The following is an 18279-nucleotide window of genomic DNA, read 5'->3' as shown; positions in this document are numbered from 1 at the left end:
GGGTGGAACCCCAGCAGCTCATGCTTCTGGGTCCAGGGACCATACTTTTGAGAACCACTGCAGTAAAGCGACTGGCGTGTTAGTTTCTTAGCTTGGGTTTAGCTTCAAGACTCCCATCCAGATTGTATAACAAATCAGAAAATCAACCCAAAGACTCTTGCTTAAACAGTCACTGCTGCTAGCTCTCTTCAAGTAGTTTAGAGCAAATGGAATGTGTAGGACATGAGGCTTGATCCATCCGACCTCAGGATCCAAAGGCCTAACCATTTTTCACCGTATTATGTCATCTCACTCTTTATTCTTTACTTGCAACAACCTTTCCTTTACTGCTCTTTCCCTTCGATTTTGCCTATGTGTTAAGAAACTGGTTCCTGCGTCCTTTCTAATTTCATTGCCACTTTTAAATGCCTGCCACATTTATTGACTCTTACTTATCTCTAAATGAGACACCGGGATCCATTCTACCCTGGTTCTTCTTTGTTTCCCAGAGTATCTATATTTCTATGTGCTTATCAGACATTCACCAACAAACCACCCTATTCCATTAGGACCTCTTTTTTAGAGAGTTCTTTCCTTTTTTCATTGAACTTAGTACTTGGATTTGTCAGTTATGTAGAAGGCTACCTGATAATCCATCTTGGGTATTTACAACTTCCCAAAAGGTTTCATGACTTTTATTCATACAGACAATGCTGCTGTTAAGCCGCTTCAGTCGTGTCCGATTCTGTGCGACCCCATAGACGGCAGCCTACCAGGCTCCCCTATCCCTGGGATTCTCCAGGCAAGAATACTGGAGTGGGTTGCCATTTCCTTCTCCACTCTTAACCTTTCTGTCTTTATATATTCTCTTTTTTCCTCTAAATATTTTGCTTCCATGTATTACCTGAATTAAAAGAAAAAGCTATCTCTACTCATTCTCTTTCTATTAGGAAATACTTCTGGAAAAGTCAATTCTAAACATTTTAAGAGCACTGGATACACACACACACACACACACACACAAATCTAATCTCCTTACTTCCTTACACATCTGTCACTATGAGGCAAAAGAAACAAAATGAGTATTTTCCTGTAGAATGTTAGTTCTCCCTGACTTTTCCCCTTTGAAGCAGCTTAGGACAGAGTAGTGACAATCGGGGTGACTTTCCCGGCACTGACCGTGGTGTGTGCACTACCACACACGTCCTGACAAAGGCTGCAGCACTAGGAGCTCCTGAACCACAAAAACTACAGAGTGAAAAAAAATTCTCTCACTGAGGTTCAGAGGGAGCAGAATTCTAGTATATTTGAAAAAAGAAACCCTACACTGGATCCTCATTATTACAGTTGAAGTTCATCCTTTAGATATTATCTTAGAACACGCTTTCAACGGTGAGTAAGAAAACCAGTGAAGATTTACTGAACTGGTAGGAGGAAAGTAAAAACTATTTGGAGAACTAGTTTTTAATTAACTTCTTCAGCAACCACTGTGCTGAAGCAGCACTTGCCAAAAGGTAAAACTAAGAATAAAAAATTACCAAATGGGATATTAAAACTGAATAGGCTTGTCTCAAGGATTGATGAAAAGGTGGAACAGTTGAGAAAAAAACAAAATTTGCTTACAGTGAGTCAATGACAAACCTCAATATTTTTCACTTTGCATTTTGATAATTTAATTTTTGCTAATTTTGGGGACTTCCTGGTGGTCCATGGCTAAGACTTTATGCTTCTGATGCAGGGGGCCTGGGTTTGATGCCTGGTCAAGTAACTAGATCCCCTATGCTGCAAATGAGAGTTTGCATGCCACAACCAAAGAACCCAGTGCAGCCAAATGAATTAAAAGAATTGATTTCTGCTAATTTCTAAACAGAATGAGTCTAGAAAAGGTGATGTGTGTGGGTGTGTGGATAAATTTTCTAAGAACTGGACAGGGCTTGTTCAAAATAGATTAATTATTTTGCTTCTGATGTAAAGGTATTATCACTATAAACAACTGAATATATTTTATATTAAGTAATATATTGTGCAAAAAAGGAAATATTTTAGATTCCTACTAATTAAAGTGCCTGTTCTTTTATTACCTTTAAATTAATTGTGGTATGCATTTAAAAAATATTTTAAATAAGAAAATTAAACATCCTCCACATGAGTAAGCAGCATTAGAATGTAAATTACATACTTTGACATGAAAACAAAAGAACAAATGTGTAATGATTCTAGCTGTGACAGTGAGTTAGTGAGACTGATAAACTACTTCATGCTGACAGCATGTTGTGGTCTCAAATCTATTATACTTTTGAATTGATGTGCTATTATCTTTGGACAACTTTCACACTAGGAGGTGATCCCAACAAGAAAAATGTCTTAAATGAAAAGTTTATAAACAAGATATATTTCGCTGCTATTGCCTGAATTAATATGCACTATTAGTGGTTTACAAAAAGAGGATTGAGACAAAAAATTGTTTTATAATATTTTACCAAAAAATTGCAATATGAATGTATTGATAACTGTGCATTTTGGCAACTGCCCTTGTATCATCTGTAATCATACTGAGTACACAAACATGTACTTGGTAAATATAGCATCATGTGTTAATTGATCTTTGAAAACCAGGAGGCAAAATTCTGGACAGTATTAAGGTGATTTGCAGGAAATGTATTTTAGTAAACTTTTTACTGTCTTACATTTACTTTTCAGTTTTAAATAAGGAGAGACATACAATGTAAATTTTAAGTATAATCACATTTGTAAAAAAATAAATAAGACTATAATAGGAAGAAAAATATTTTTACTATGATTTAACTTAAACATGTCTATAACCAAGTAACAAATCATCTCGCAGAGTTTGCTTGGGAGCATTAAGAACTGAACAACTGGATTAAGTATGCACAATTTTTAAAACTATTATCAAAATTGCTAAAATAACTTACTAGTCTTTGTTGCATTTTAGCTGGTTTAATTGTGAAGCCATGATATCAAAGACCCAAATCTACATTAGATAGTTTCCTACATGTTTTAAGATATCAATTATACTACTGTTGGGAGTTATTACATACTAAATATATTAAAATTAAAATAGAAATGAAAAAGGAGATCTTAAAATTCCTATGTGCTATTTGAACAAGATTTAATCTATTTAATTATTAATTCATTTAATTATTGATGCCTTAAAATTGTTCAGCAAAGCTCTTTCTATAAATTTGAGAAGGGAAGCGTGATCTACAAAAACAATAATTTCAGGTGTCGATGAAAGCTGATAAAGGATAAAAGCGTTCCAGGGTTTTAAGAGATGTGGAAGATACCCTTGTCAATCAGATGTGTGATGGCAAGCAAGAAGTATTTAACAGAACAGAAAGCAACCAGTCCAGAGCGGTGAGTGTTCTAAGTAAAGCTTATTGAGGACCTATTCAAAGTGTGTAGAGAAAACATTATGTTACTTAAACTTCATAAAAATCCCCACTCTGTGGGTTTTATAAAATCTACTTTTTTTTTTAAGTCTGCATTGTGCAGTATGTGGGATCTTAGTTCCCCAAACAGGGATTGAGCCGGTGCCCCTGTGTTGGGAACGTGGAGTTTTAACCACTGGACTGCCAGGGAATTCCTAGGTAGTAGTATTTTAAGTGGCTCGGAATATGAGGTGAGCTACTATGAACTCACAGAGGGTCACAGCAGAATCAGAGGGGTTACCAAATAGAATGTATTAAACTTATTTGGCTAACTGTATGTTCAAGATTTTAATCTTATGGGCTAAAATGAAAGCATTCTGAGAATGGGGTAATAGGACAACAGACTCAGGCTTGAAATGAGAGGAGAAAGAAATAAAATAGGCAAAAGTAAGTCAAGGCAAAATGAAGAAACACAGGAAAAAAAAGCAATTATCTTTGACAGGGTATTGTTCATTGGTGATGAAACCAGAGGATGAAATTTTAGAGAGGAAAAATAGTTTCAAAATTGGACAATGTATTCTAGAAGAAAAAGATAAAATCAACATGAAGGGATGATGCTACGTAGAGATAACACACACAGGTACATACTCTCGTAATCAAGGAAAGAGGACTGAAACATATTTTCACAGACAATCTCACTGAAGAGTAAAAGAATCTTCTAAAAAAACTTTCAAAAACAGTTGCTGAGGAAGAAGAGAGGCACCTTACAATGAATAGGTCAAATACAGAAAAAAGGTAATGACAAAAACACAATCATTAGCTGTGACCAGAGTAACAGCACAGTTGACCTTTTACTTTGATCACACTCAGAGAAGCGACTAGAAGTGTGTTAGGAGTAATTAAGAATTCATTTCCCTAGGTATCATGGAAATTAAGGTTATCATATATGAATATTTTATACAGATTGCTGGTTATCCAAAACCAGACATTATCAGAGTACACAGTATTTGCAATAGGAGGGAATTACACTTTCAAAAAGTCATTTAAGGCCTTTAGCAAATGATTAATGCATACTTTCTTGGTATCTTAATTGCTATTAAAAAAAAACTGGTTCACCTCAATTAAACAAAATAACACTCCTACTCTATTGTACAGTAACTTCGTCATACTCAAAAGATACCTAAAGCTTTAAAAGCCTTAAAACACAACTGGGGTCTCACTTCTGACTGATATGAAGACAATGCATCTATCAGGGTTTTTATGGATTCATTCCAAACATTTATTACTTTAGTTAATTAAATGTTTCAGGGATATGAATAGTTGCCTTTCATTATAATTTGAAGATTTCTTTTTTCTTCTCAAGAACAAAATGAACAGACTTGGGGTTCCTATCTGCATAAATTTACCTTCTTTTTGCTGAATGACAGGAATAGTGAAAAAAACAAGAGATTTTATTCTGGTAAAACTATGGTTTAGGCTTAGACTATCTCACACATAAAGATAAATTAGACATAAGTACTCCAGTTAAAACATATGTTTCTCATTTTTGGAGAGAAGAGAGCTACTTAATGATAAAAGATATTTGCTCAACTCTTAACCAATTAGGTTATCTTATCCTATGCAATGGTTGTTATTATCTGGTCAAATTAAAAAACAGTTATGAAGCACCTATCATGTTCTAGGGGCTTTGCTTACATTATTTCATTTAACACAACATTTTTGAGGTGATATTATTATTGCATTGGAAACTGACCTCAGATTTAAATAATTTATAGATTATTATATAGCTAGTTTAAATGATGGATCTAGGATTAAAAATCAGGTCTGACTGCAAAGCTCATGTTTGTCACATGATGCTAAACTGTGTTTATATATTTACTAGATCTTCAGGAATATATATCAATACAGCCTCCTGAGAGTCAAAATTTTAGAGCTATAATTAGTCCATAGCCTACTTTCTCATTTTAATTATTGGCATGATGCCTGCTAAACAACCTAGTTGAGGTTATAGCATTACAACTGGTTAGTAGTAATTTCACATTTAAAAATTATGCTTTCACTTTCATTTATCTTAGTAATCATCTATGAATCTTTATCTCATACTTTAGAATGAGGTCTCCTTCAATATAACAGATGGTTTCAGAAACCAAATTATAATGCTACCGGAGAGACATGGATGTCCATTCTTTGAGTAAATTCAGGATCAAATTTTCTCTTTATTATTTTTAGTTAATATGATTTACCTTTAACATCTGACATCTAAGAAATTAAATTTGAACTTTTTGGACAAAAAAGCCATTCAATACACCAATTTAATACGTGCCCCCTCTTGTTCTCTGGATATCGCGAGAAGAAAAGAAAGACGACTATCTTACATATCATTCTAGGAATTGCATATTTTGGAGGCCAACAGAAGTTTTTTTTCTGGGAAGGGTTAAATATTTGCTACAAGTCGGCAATAAAAACTAGAAAATCTCAAAGTAGGAATCACACATGTATTCAACTAATGGCCGCCTTCCTACTTCCTCTTTTACTTCCTCTCTGTGTTGTTATTTACCTCATGTGAGAAGTAATTTGAACTTAAAAAGGAACTTTACTCTTGGGAATAAAGCTTAGCTGGGGTACCATATGCCGGTTTGCCAAGAGCAGCCTCAGTTTATGCCTGCAGTCCCTGTGGCTCCCGTCACTCGCATACTGTCCTGGTCGGACGATAAGCTATACGGCTATGATAGAACACAGCTGCTGAGCTAAGAGCACAGCAGCTTCTGGAGTTATCCTCCTCTCACTGAGATACATTTTTAAGCTACAAATGGATGAAATGTCCCAGGTCCTCAGCCTGCCTTTTGTCTGTGGAAAACCTTTAGCCAAGGAATAAGTTTAATCAGAGAAGTGAGAACATGCAGAAACAAAGGAAAACAGCCAAAGGAGAGCAAATAATAATAGTTTAGCCATTAAACACAGCCACGGACCTTTAGTTCCTCCTCGAGGGCTACAGATTATATGCTGAGCCATATCCTGTGAGCTGTCTTACAGATGCTGAAACCCTAACCAGATGGAGAAGGTAATTACATGATGGCCAGGCAGTAACCATGCCATAAGCTGCCACAATTCTGAGAACAAACCGCCCATGGAACTGAAGACTAACTGTCCCTAAAATAACCAAGATGACGCTGACCAGCCCACTGATGACCAGTATCAAGATGGCTGTTAGAGATGACTGTGCTGTTTCTGCATGCAGCCCCCTCCCTCAGCCTGTAAAAGCTCTTGCCCATTGATTGTCAGGAGGAGGGGGACTTTGGACAGGAGATTGCCCTCCCCTTGGTTGCTGGCATCCAAAATAAAGCAAACTTTCCTTTCCACTAACCTGACCTCTTCAATGGCTTTTGAATTGTGAGCAGCCAGATCCTACTTCTGGTTACACTGAGACATCTTAAATACAAACACCTCCTAGCGAACCTTCTTGTATCACACCTCTGCCCTCCTCTGTCTTTCGATGACTCTTACAACTGGACACACACATCCCTCTGTGGGCCTTTTAGCAAATAACAAAAGTTATTAAAGACAAAGTATCTCAAGAGATCTTGGAATCCCTTTGATTTTGACTATTCACTAATATGCAATTTTAGATGAGTTTACAGGGTGTTTGTAAAAACAAACAAAAAAAAACCAAATGGAGACAGTGAGACTCTCAAAGAATTTCTTAGCTGAGGCCCACGTCCGATTTTGAAGTTTATGTTCTGAAACCTGAGCTTTTTCATTGTTATGTCTTGTTACCATATTTTGTGGTTTTCTCTTTTCCCACATGTGTTCTTGGGTTTCCTGAAAATATCTTTAACAGTTATACTCCAATAAAATACAGAATTAGAAAGTAAACAAAAAACTGCAATTAAAAAAGGATATGGCATCAATTAGTAAAATTAAGTTAGTGGATTACCTTTCCAGTGATATTTTACTTAAAGCTGTGTCTTTAATGAAGCAGGATCTTACTACTTACTACCTTGCTAAAGGTAGCTGGTTATCGGCTTGTAGGTGGAGGTACAATTTTTCAACTGGGAAGGCTTTCCTCTGGCACTGAACAGCCAGTATGTGTGTTGCTGCCTAGATTTCTAATAGCCAAGGCTAACTCAGACCTGGTTGTCTTTCTTTTTCCTTAGAACCATTTAAAGTAAAGATAAAAGGGGGGGAAAGAAGGAAAATATCTTACTTTAGTACATCATACTTCTGTTTATGTAATTTTTTAAAAAGATATACCCATTGATTTCCCATTAAAGCAGCCTAAGACATCTCGATATTTAAATTAAAAATGCAGTAATAAAAAGGTAACTGAATATGCGTTTTCATACATTAATAATTAGCAAAACATTACTGAGCTACAAAGTAAAAAGCTATGGGAACATAACTAATGAGCTATCCATGCCAAAGTAGACTTCATAATAAAACAAGACTTTAATAAATCTTTTATTAAATAGCTACACATGAACCACTTGGTTAACATCTAATAGGTAACTACTAAGCTACTTAATTCACATATATAAATGAAGAACTTGCAGGCAATTAACTTTACAATTGCTGAAGGTCAGGCTTCTCAGGGAGTGTCTCTGTACTGTACCTTTAAGTACCACTGCCATCCGGAGTCAAGTGCAAGCTTTTCTTCAGCTGCTCTATATTCTGGTAGCAGCTATTATTATGTACTGAGGCAGCTGAAGTATAAAATAAACAAAGGATGAGCTACAGGCTATCAGATGCCCTAAAAATGAATTATACAAAAGACAAGAAATACTGAGCTCCAAGGAAAAGAGTCGTCAGAAAAATTCTAAGCAAGTATTGGTGTTCTGTCCATGCCCGGATTGTTATTTCTAGGTGATGATAACATTAGAAGAATATACTCATAAATGACAAATAATTGTTTGCATCTTGATATGACTCTACATCTGAAAACTCACTGGAGATGGGAGACCAGAGCTATGCTGTTTATTGGGTAGAAATGTACAGGACACAATACTACTGATTGTTTCCAGCAGCAGCAAATGTTAAATTCATTAGCAAAAGGAAAGAAACACTTCTACAGAAGCAAGAATCTGCTGATGGGAAAAAATGCTTTTTAATAAATCAAAATGAAAGCAATGTCGAAACAGACAGGACGTATCTTTTATGTCTTCTGTATCAAGTTTAGATGTGAATTACTGAGATTTTAATGGATTATTACATGCCACTTGTTGCCAACTATTATCACTGAAAGGAGAAAAAGGGAAGAGACAAAGCAAAAAAAACAGAGGTTCTTAATCTACACAGAACTGAATTTTAATCTTTATAGCTAATATCTTTTAAATGACAGTTTCAGGAAAATGACAATCAGTAAGATAAGTCTTACTTATCATAAGTAGCAATAATTGCCAAAGATGAGACTCTACACTAGATTAAAAAATAGTTAAAGGCAGACATAAGTCTGGATGAAGTTGTTAATATGGTTGAAACTAAGAATCATACTCAATAGGGAATCTTCGCTAAAAAAGGAAAAATCAATGATAAATAAGCCTGGTTCTTCACCTCAAGAGTTCCAGCCAAGTGAGACTATTAAAGAAACCACAGTGGCACCATGTCAGGACGGTGTGAAATTTCCTCACCACTGCTTAGGTTGATTCACCGAGTGCCTGCAAGTGGAAATGCCATTTCTTTTGATCAGTAATATTATAAGGTGTGAACACTGGGAAAGGAGAAACGAACAAAACTCTACCACAGATTAAAATATTTCAGCATGATGTACAGTGTCTAGATTCATTATACTTTCTATATATGTGTGTGAGAATATCAACTAGTAGATTTTCTTCCTTTGTCAATTCATAAAACTATAAAATGTAATTCCATTGATGGTTCATGAGTGGTACTGCTTTGAAATGGAATTTCAAATGTCACAGCTTTGAAATTGCTCTGAGAGTGATTTCTTATATGGTCTGAATTTGGAGAAATCAGTTACAGTTTCACCTATAGCCACCATGGGTTCTCTTCTAAAGAGCTACTTTCTTTGCTCACTCACCACCAACAAATATTCATTAGTACAATATGAGGAATAACAAGAACACGCCATATATTTCCCTCCAATGATCCCAAATATCTGCACTTCAAATTAAGCCTTCAGGACTTCCCTGGAGGTCAGGGATTAAGAACCTGCCTGCCAATGCAAGGGACATGGGTTCAGTCCCTCATCCAGGAAGATCTCACATACCGCAGAGCAACTAAGCCCGTGCGTTGCAACCACTGAGCTGGTGCACTCGAGCCCAGAAGCTGCAATGACTGAGGCTCATGTTCCAGAGACTATGCTCTGCCACAAGAGAAGCCACAGCAACTGAGACGCTCACACACTCAACTGGAAAAAGCCTGAGCACAGCAACCAAGTACAGAGCAGCCAAAAATAAACAAATTAATTAACTGAAAAAAAAAAAGGGATATGGCTTCAAGGAATACCATCTTTCCTATCAGCAGTTTTTGAGGCTTTTGTGCTAACTACCACATCCCCCAGTTAAACACATTTCTGATGACCTAACTTGGCACATTTCATAAATATTTGTCAAGACACTTATTGTCAACTACAATGCAATTATCCATATTCAATCTGATGTCTCAGCTGGAAAATTACTTTTTTCCTAATACATTTTTTTTTCAAATGACAACAGTGAATCAGTGTTGATTAGTTGTTTAGGGTGTGCTAATTAATGACACTGGGTAAATTTAAATGACACTGTGCTAATAACCTCAGGAAGAAAAAGATCTGTGCACGTGACTCTTTGTTTTTAAGTGAAGAAATCTGCTACTTGCCTACTTCTGTACTCTCTCTTCCTAACTGCTCCAGGAAGAGTGCTCAATAATACAAAATAAATGATAAAACCCAGCTACTCTTGGCTGACACTATTGACAAAAAGGGTTCTTTTTAACCTGTTCTTAGTTCAAGAGTAAAAAGAAAAACCAGAAAGATTTGTATTGTTGACAACTAACTGTGAGCACCTCCTGCTTGCTCATCCTCAGGGTAGAACTGCTTTAGGTCACACAATTAATGGCAAAAAACAGCAGTTTATTCACTGAGACCCACTTTTTCATCCAGGATCTAACGTATAAAGCTGACTTTTAGGACTTCCTGGTAGTCCAGTGGCTAAGAATCCGCTTGCCAACACAGGGGACACAGGTTCATCCCTGATCCAGGAAGATCCCACATGCCTCGGAGCAACTGAGTCTGAGACACAACTATTGAGCCGATGCTCTAGAGCCCGGGAGCCACAGCTGCTTAACCCACACGCAGCAACTACTGAAGCCCACACGCCCTGGAGCCAGTGTTCTGCAACAAGAGACGCCACTGCGATGAGGAGCCTGGGAGCCACGGCTAGAGAAAGCCCTGGCACAACAACCAGTTTCCAGTGTGAACAAAAATAAATAAGTAAATAAGTTTTTGTTTTTTTTTTAAGCTGACTTTAGCCAGGGGCTCCACAGGGCAGGGCACTTGGGGGAACATTCTCCCAGGAGGTTCAGCATCCTCTGGTTTCTGGCTTTATGTGGAGATAAATCTTCGTCTCTGAAGCTATGAGAAGCTTCAGGGAAGGCAGGGAAGAAATAAACACTAACAGGAGTTTTAGGGGACCTGTGCTGCAGAGCTGCCAGTAGGAAACCCATGAAGTAAGACACCACAGCCTTTGCTTGCGTGATACATAGCTCTCAGGAGATGCTGACTGGTGAGGTCCTGACCAAAGGAAGAAGGTAAGATTTTTTGTATTTGGAGATATTTAAAAATGAAATGGATTAGCTCAAAATAGCTCTGGCTGGTCTATATTCTTGTGTGAGCAGGTTGCTAACTGCAGGCCAAGCGGTGCTAGAACTCGTAATTGTTAAGAACCTCATGGAAACATCAGCACGTGCTAGAGAAAAAGCACCAAGCTGGCGAAGCTTCTGGAAGGGAAGACTGAGAGGGGCCCATGGGCTATGGTGTAGAGATGGGGCAAAACAGCTTTGTGGAATTACATATTCCCACCTGCACGATGACTACCAGAGGAAGGGAGTTTCAGGAACAGAAGTTCAGTTCATCATAAGGAAGCTTTTCCTAATAGCATGGTCTAGGCATGAATGGGAGTAATGCTGGAAGGAACTTGAAACCTCCCTCACATTGCAAAAAACTAAAATCTCCGTAGCAAAGGGTCATCTGACTTATGCTGAATTATCATCTGTGAGAGTCCACTATGATTTTAGGATGCAATGGACAAAATGGAGCCTGTGAGAACCAGGGGCATCTAGAACCCAGTAGATGTACAATATAATCACTGCATCCTGGGACTGAGAATAATCACCCTTAAATCTCTAGTCCTTTTTTCCCACATGCCTGAGAATCTGAAGATAAAAATAATAAAGTGTGAAAAGGATGGCAAAGTGCACTGCCCCAACAACCAAAAGAGCACCAATAACGTGGCCCTGTTTCTAGAGAAGACAAACAGTATGGAGAAAAGGAAACCCTCCTACACTGTTGGTAAACTGGTATAGCCACTGGAGGCTCCTTAACAAACTAAATATAGAACTACCATATGATCCAGCAATCCCACTCCTGGGCACACACCTTGAGAAGACTGTAACTCACTAATGATGCACGCTGGTGTCCACTGCAGCACTATTTATAATAGCACCTAAATGTCCACTGACAACTGAATGGACATAGAAGATGTGGTGCATACATACAAAGGAGTGTTACTCAGCCACAGAAAGGAATGCAATTGGGTATTTGTAGTGCTGTAGATGGACCTAGAGTCTGTCATACAGAGTGAAGTCTGAAAGAGAAAAGTGAATATCGTATATTCACTCATATATGCAGCATCTAGAAAAATGGGACAGATGATCCTAACTACAGGGCCGGAATAGAGAGGCGGACACAGGGAATGGACACGGATGTAACGGGGGAAGAGGAGGGAGGGATCAATTGGGAGATCAGGCCTGACACATATACACTACCTTGTGTAAACCAGACAGCAAGTGGGAAGCCGCTCTTAGCACAGGGAGCTCAGCTTGGTGCTCTGTGGTGGCCTAGCTGGGTGGGTGGGGGTGGGCAGCAGGAAGGCTCAAGAGGGAGCGGATATATACATACACACACACATATGCCTGAGGTACTTCACTGTGCACCAGAAGCTAACACAATACTGTAAAGCAACTGTACCCCACATTTTTTAAAAAAGTAAATCTCTCTTACTGAGGAAAGGGTTGGCCCAGCTTATCTTTCCATTTCAGATGCTAAAAAAAAATACAGTTTGTTGACTGCTGTCAAACATGCATTCTCCATGCAGGTACACTGTGTGGTCCTAACAGTCAAATCCTCCACAAGCCTCCCCTTCGGGACTCACCTGCTTTCCAGTGGTACATTACTGCCAAGGACCCAGCTGTCCTGCAGCTGGACGGACTCGGGTGTGGTTTGCAGCTCGGCGGGCAAAGCAGCCGGCGGGGCCGGGCTCTGGTTCCTTCTATTGGTCAGGGAGTTCCTATTGAGAGAAGTGATGGATGGATGATGCTGTGCGGAGTGCTGCTTATGGGAAGGTGGCAAAGGCTGGAGGGTGGACTGGCCTTGGTTGTTTGCAGGTTGCTCTGAAAAAAAAAAAAGAAAAGGAAACTCATTATATATACGTGTCTGTGTACATACACATTTATACACACTACCAATTTCTTGGGGCTCCACTATAGATCCATTAGCATTAAAAATGGCATAGAAATCCATTACCTAATATATTTGCATATTATTCTATTAGGCGGGTGTTCAGTGACATTCTCTAAGAGCAAGTTTACCCTTGATACGCAAAGTTCTAATTAATCTACAACAGATGGTAAAATTGCTTTTGGTTTTAATTTGTTTCAGATTTTTTTTTTCATCTGGTTTTATTAACACCTACAGAAAACAGCATCTGACAGCTCCCCTAATGTGTCTTTACATTTCAGCTTTTTTTTTTTTTTTAACAAACCAACCCTGAAATTAAATGGGTAATTTCAGTAGAACACAAAGGTTTTGGAAATGCATATAATCCCTATAATTATTTAATGGAGTTTTTTTAAGCTTTATTTAACTGCAATAAATTATTACAAGCTCGTTGCTGAACAGTAGTTGACTACTCTAGTTTACTGCATTTCAAATAAGGCAGATCTGCACTGTGATCTACTAATAGACGCTAAGTATCCTTTAGCAGAAGGTCACTCTGTGAAGCAGATGTTGTTTCATGGATATTTAACAGACTGAATCACAGCTGATTACAACGTCAGAAGACTCATATACTTAATGACCGTTACATCCATTAGAACACACACAGAACAGATTTTCCAATTTCACAGTATGCAGTGGAAGTACATTTTGGAGTAAGTCATAGGTGACCACAGTGACTCATGTCACTATGTCACTGATACGAATATTTTGTTTCGAACCAGAATCCTAGCGGATCCAGCAGCTTCAAAATATAAATACAACAGTAGGCTGTAGCTGGGCAAAAAAGTCCCTCAAGCTAATAAGCCATAAGTTAAAATGCACAAATGAATGCAACATCTGAGGCCCACGTCTCAATCCCATTACCTAAGCTGTGGACATGCCAGAATTCACAAACACTACATTTTAGCCAACAGACAGATGACTCCTTAATTTAATGCTAAACTTATTATGGTTCCACGCACATAAGATGTCAATTTTTGACTAAATGCAGTTCAAAGTGCAATATAATTTTGAAGTGATGTATTAAATCATGCTATTAATATAAATGCATGTATTAAAAGAGAATAGGAAACGCAGGGACTATCTTTCATCTACAATGTGAACTCCAGCAGTGATTGCTAAGCCAAATAACACAGTCAAACATTATAATTCTGGTTGCATGGAATGAATACATGACATGTTAATAGTGTGAATATATATTATCAAACCTCTTTACAGGGTACGACAATTAAAATAGCTCCTCCCACAGTACATAAAATCAGTAATTACTGCATGTTTCCAGCGGTCCCTAATAATCCATATCATACCATTTAACAACTAATAATTTCTTTCTCTTGAAATGAAGGACAGAAATCACACCTAAATCCATGCAACAGAGCTGCTTCCTTGCAGCCTTCTTGAAGATTCCCACACTAGAAACTACACAAATCTTACTTGGCCCATTGGTTTGCTGCTCATGAAAAACTATGGGTGTTCAAATATCAGTTAAAGTGAATCAGCCTTTGAAGGAATGGCAGGGTTACAATACAAATATGGCTTTAATGTGGTGAGGAAAAGAAACAGACATTTTAAAATTCATGGAAGATTTACCATTCAGTTAGGTGGTGCTAGTGGTAAAGAACCCGCCTGCCAATGCGGAGACGTGAGAGAGACACGAGTTTGATCCCTGGGTCAGGAACATCCCCTGGAGCAGGGGCACAGCAACCCACTCCAGTATTCTTGCCTGGAGAATCCCATGGACAGAGGAGCCTGGCGGGCTACAGTCCATGGGCTCACAGAGAGTCGGACATGACTGAAGGGACTTAGCATGCCCGTAAGCACATCATTTAACATAATTAGCTCTGCTGTTCCTAGCATCAGTGCGTATGATCAGAATGGCTACAGAGGTCTTCAACGAACATTTCAAGAAAATGCTTATAGGATGATATGATAAGCTACAGTCATGAGGGCCTAAACTAGGTTGGCCTCATAATGGAGAAAAAAGAAACGTCTTGAAAAGAAAAATATTAAGATTGTGCCTAAAAAGAAGTAGAGGAATGGGGCAAATGACTCCATGTTTTTAAGTACAGCTTCATGAAAGAATGGAATTATATTATAGATGGGTTACACAGAATAAATGATACATCAGATATTATACTATGCTGAGAAAGAGCTATGTAGTAGAGGTCAGGATAACAAATTGACTTCCTAACTCTGTCAGGTGTCATGATAGTGAGTCTCCGTCTCCTCATCTGTACTGTGGGAAATAATACTGCCCCACCTCAGATACGCAGATGACACCACCCTTATGGCAGAAAGTGAAGAGGAACTAAAAAGCCTCTTGATGAAAGTGAAAGAGGAGAGTGAAAATTGGCTGAAAGCTCAACATTCAGAAAACGAAGATCATGGCATCTGGTCCCATCACTTCATGGGAAATAGATGGGGAAACAGTGGAAACAGTGTCAGACTTTATTTTTTGGGGCTCCAAAATCACTGCAGATGGTGACTGCAGCCATGAAATTAAAAGACACTTGCTCCTTGGAAGGAAAGTTATGACCAACCTGGACAGCATATTGAAAAGCAGAGACATTACTTTGCCAACAAAGGTCCATCTAGTCAAGGCGATGGTTTTTCCAGTGGTCATGTATGGATGTGAGAGTTGGACTGTGAAGAAGGCTGAGCGCCAAAGAATTGATGCTTTTGAACTTTGGTGTTGGAGAAGACTCTTCAGAGTCCCTTGGACTTCAAGGAGATCCAACCAGTCCATTCTGAAGGAGATCAGCCCTGGGATTTCTTTGGAGAGAATGACGCTGAAGCTGAAACTCCAGTACTTTGGCCACCTCATGCGAAGAGTTGACTCATTGGAAAAGACTCTGATGCTGGGAGGGATTGGGGGCAGGAGGAGAAGGGGACAACAGAGGATGAGATGGCTGGATGGCATCACCGACTCAATGGACGTGAGTTTGAGTGAACTCCAGGAGTTAGTGATGGACAGGGAGGCCTGGCGTGCTGCGATTCATGGGGTCGCAAAAAGTCGGACATGACTGAGCGACTGAACTGAACTGAATTGAACAGAGGTATTAGTACCACCTAAGAATTCAATGAAATGCATGCATTCATCCACTTATGCACATACTTAGTCATTCATCCCACAGACATTTATCAAGCGTTTATATTTCAGGGATCTGCTAAACCAGTAACAGGTAAAAGCACTGTGTAAATGGTGAATTATTATAAATATTGTTATTGTAACATGAAAATTTTAAGGTCTATTATCAGCATATATTTCAATATGTTGAATTTAAGATCCTTATTCTTTTCTAACTTTAAAAGAATTTAAAATTTTTCATAGAAGTATTGTTGAGTTACAATATTATGTTAGTTTCTAGAGGCTTGATATACTTAAAAATATAATTCAGTTCAGTTCAGTTCAGTCGCTCAGTCGTGTCCGACTCTTTGCAACCCCATGAATAGCAGCACACCAGGCCTCCCTGTCCATCACCATCTCCCGGAGTTCACTCGAACTCACGTCCATCGAGTCGGTGATGCCATCCAGCCATCTCATCCTCGGTCGTCCCCTTCTCCTCCTGCCCCCAATCCCTCCCAGCATCAGAGTCTTTTCCAATGATATACTTAAATAAAATATACTTAGTATGCTTAATATACTTAAATAAAAATATAAACAGTGGTGCTCACTAGGCTCCTCTGTCCATGGAATTCTCAAGGCAAGGATACTAGGGTGGATTGCCATTTCCTTTCCCAGGGGATCTTCCCAACACAGGGATTGAACGTACGTCTCCTGCTCTGGCAGGTGGATTCTTAACCACTGAGCCACCACAGAATCCTCACTACCAGTGAAGCAAACCCAGATAATGAAAGCTAGGTTCAACTTAAAATCTGACAACAGGACAGAGTAAGTGCAGAGTCTGAGCGAGATAGAATGGATAGCCAGACATTTAAATTCTGCAGCAGACCACAAACAGAAGCTAAATCTGAGGATGCAATTGGAGGTCAATGCTAGTTCTAAAGATTCCAGCTCACAGGACGTGAGAAGTAGCTGGAGCACGTATTTATCTATACCAACTTCTTTTAGATCGATTATGTTTATAAAGCATAACAGGATGAAATAAAATTTAACACTGTCAGAGAAGACAACAGCATAAAAGAAAACTGAAAGTGGGAAAGATAAAGCCAAATATGAGAGGAGTGGGTGAATTCCTGCTCTATGGCTTTACACTTTCTTAGTTTTTGTTTTTTAAAAGGATCTTTTATTTTTGAAAGTATTTATTTATTTGGCTGTGCCAGGTCTTCATGTGGCATGCAGGATCTTCTGCTGGGGTGTGTCGGCTTTCCTCTGGGTGCGGCATGTGGGCTCAGTTGCCCCACTGCACGTGGGATCTTACTGCCCAGACCAAGGACTGAACTCTCGTCCTTGCACTGGAAGGCAGATTCTGAACCACTGGACCATCAGGGAAGTTCCTACACATTTTTAAAGCAGGGTATAAATCTGGCTCTAAATTACCTTGTTGCAAGCACAAAGAGGGAAACATGATCAATTACATGATTTGGGGTATTTTTAAGCTCAAAAAACTTGCTTAAGAAAAGCATTGAGGACAGAGAGAACATTCTCATTTAACCTCATAGGAAGACATATGAACATCCAGGGCAAAGATTTATAACCAAGATTCAAAGTGGGCACAAGGGTTTAGACTTGGAGACCAGCAATAAGAATCTAATATAAGTGGGCAGGTCCACGCGAGAACAGCCAACACATCTACTATAGACTTTGCTCTAAGCTAATCCACGGATACAGGCTTTACATAGACTTGAAAAAAGTTTTAGATGGGACCGCACAGAGTCACCAAGTTCAGTGTTCCTGAGACATAGCTCTGAACATGTCATTTTATTCCTGGAAAACCCAAATGGCTTCCTAGTGCCTATAAAACTTATAATGAACTCTAAAGGTCAATGTGATCCTTGTCCACGATAGTCCCCCAGATATTTCTGCAAATGTTTCTTCCATGAATTCTCTTGATGTATCCTTGTCCTAGTCAAGCTTGCTGTACCCAGTACACACCCCCCCCCACCTTTTGATTTCTGTACAGTGGCTTCTATCTGAAAGACATTTTCCTCTACCTTTCTGTATCCAAACCCTGTGTATGTCTAGCTCTAAGGATGATGACATGACTCTACTTCTGTTTCCTTCAAACAGAAATCAGTTAT

At 38.7% G+C, this 18279-nt stretch overlaps 1 protein-coding gene across 1 annotated transcript in view; it reads right to left on the bottom strand.

Annotated features, from left to right (window-relative positions):
* TENM3 (teneurin transmembrane protein 3) overlaps nucleotides 1-18279 on the bottom strand; it is a 450290-nt gene that overhangs the window by 172325 nt on the left and 259686 nt on the right. The window contains exon 3 of the mRNA XM_052661270.1: nucleotides 12734-12971. Coding sequence (XP_052517230.1) covers nucleotides 12734-12971 — 238 coding nt within the window. The remainder of the gene's footprint in view (nucleotides 1-12733; nucleotides 12972-18279) is intronic.

The sequence above is a fragment of the Budorcas taxicolor genome, chromosome 24, assembly GCF_023091745.1.
Source record: "Budorcas taxicolor isolate Tak-1 chromosome 24, Takin1.1, whole genome shotgun sequence".
NCBI classification, from domain to species: Eukaryota; Metazoa; Chordata; class Mammalia; order Artiodactyla; family Bovidae; genus Budorcas; species Budorcas taxicolor.
This window is presented reverse-complemented; position numbering and strand designations above follow the sequence as displayed.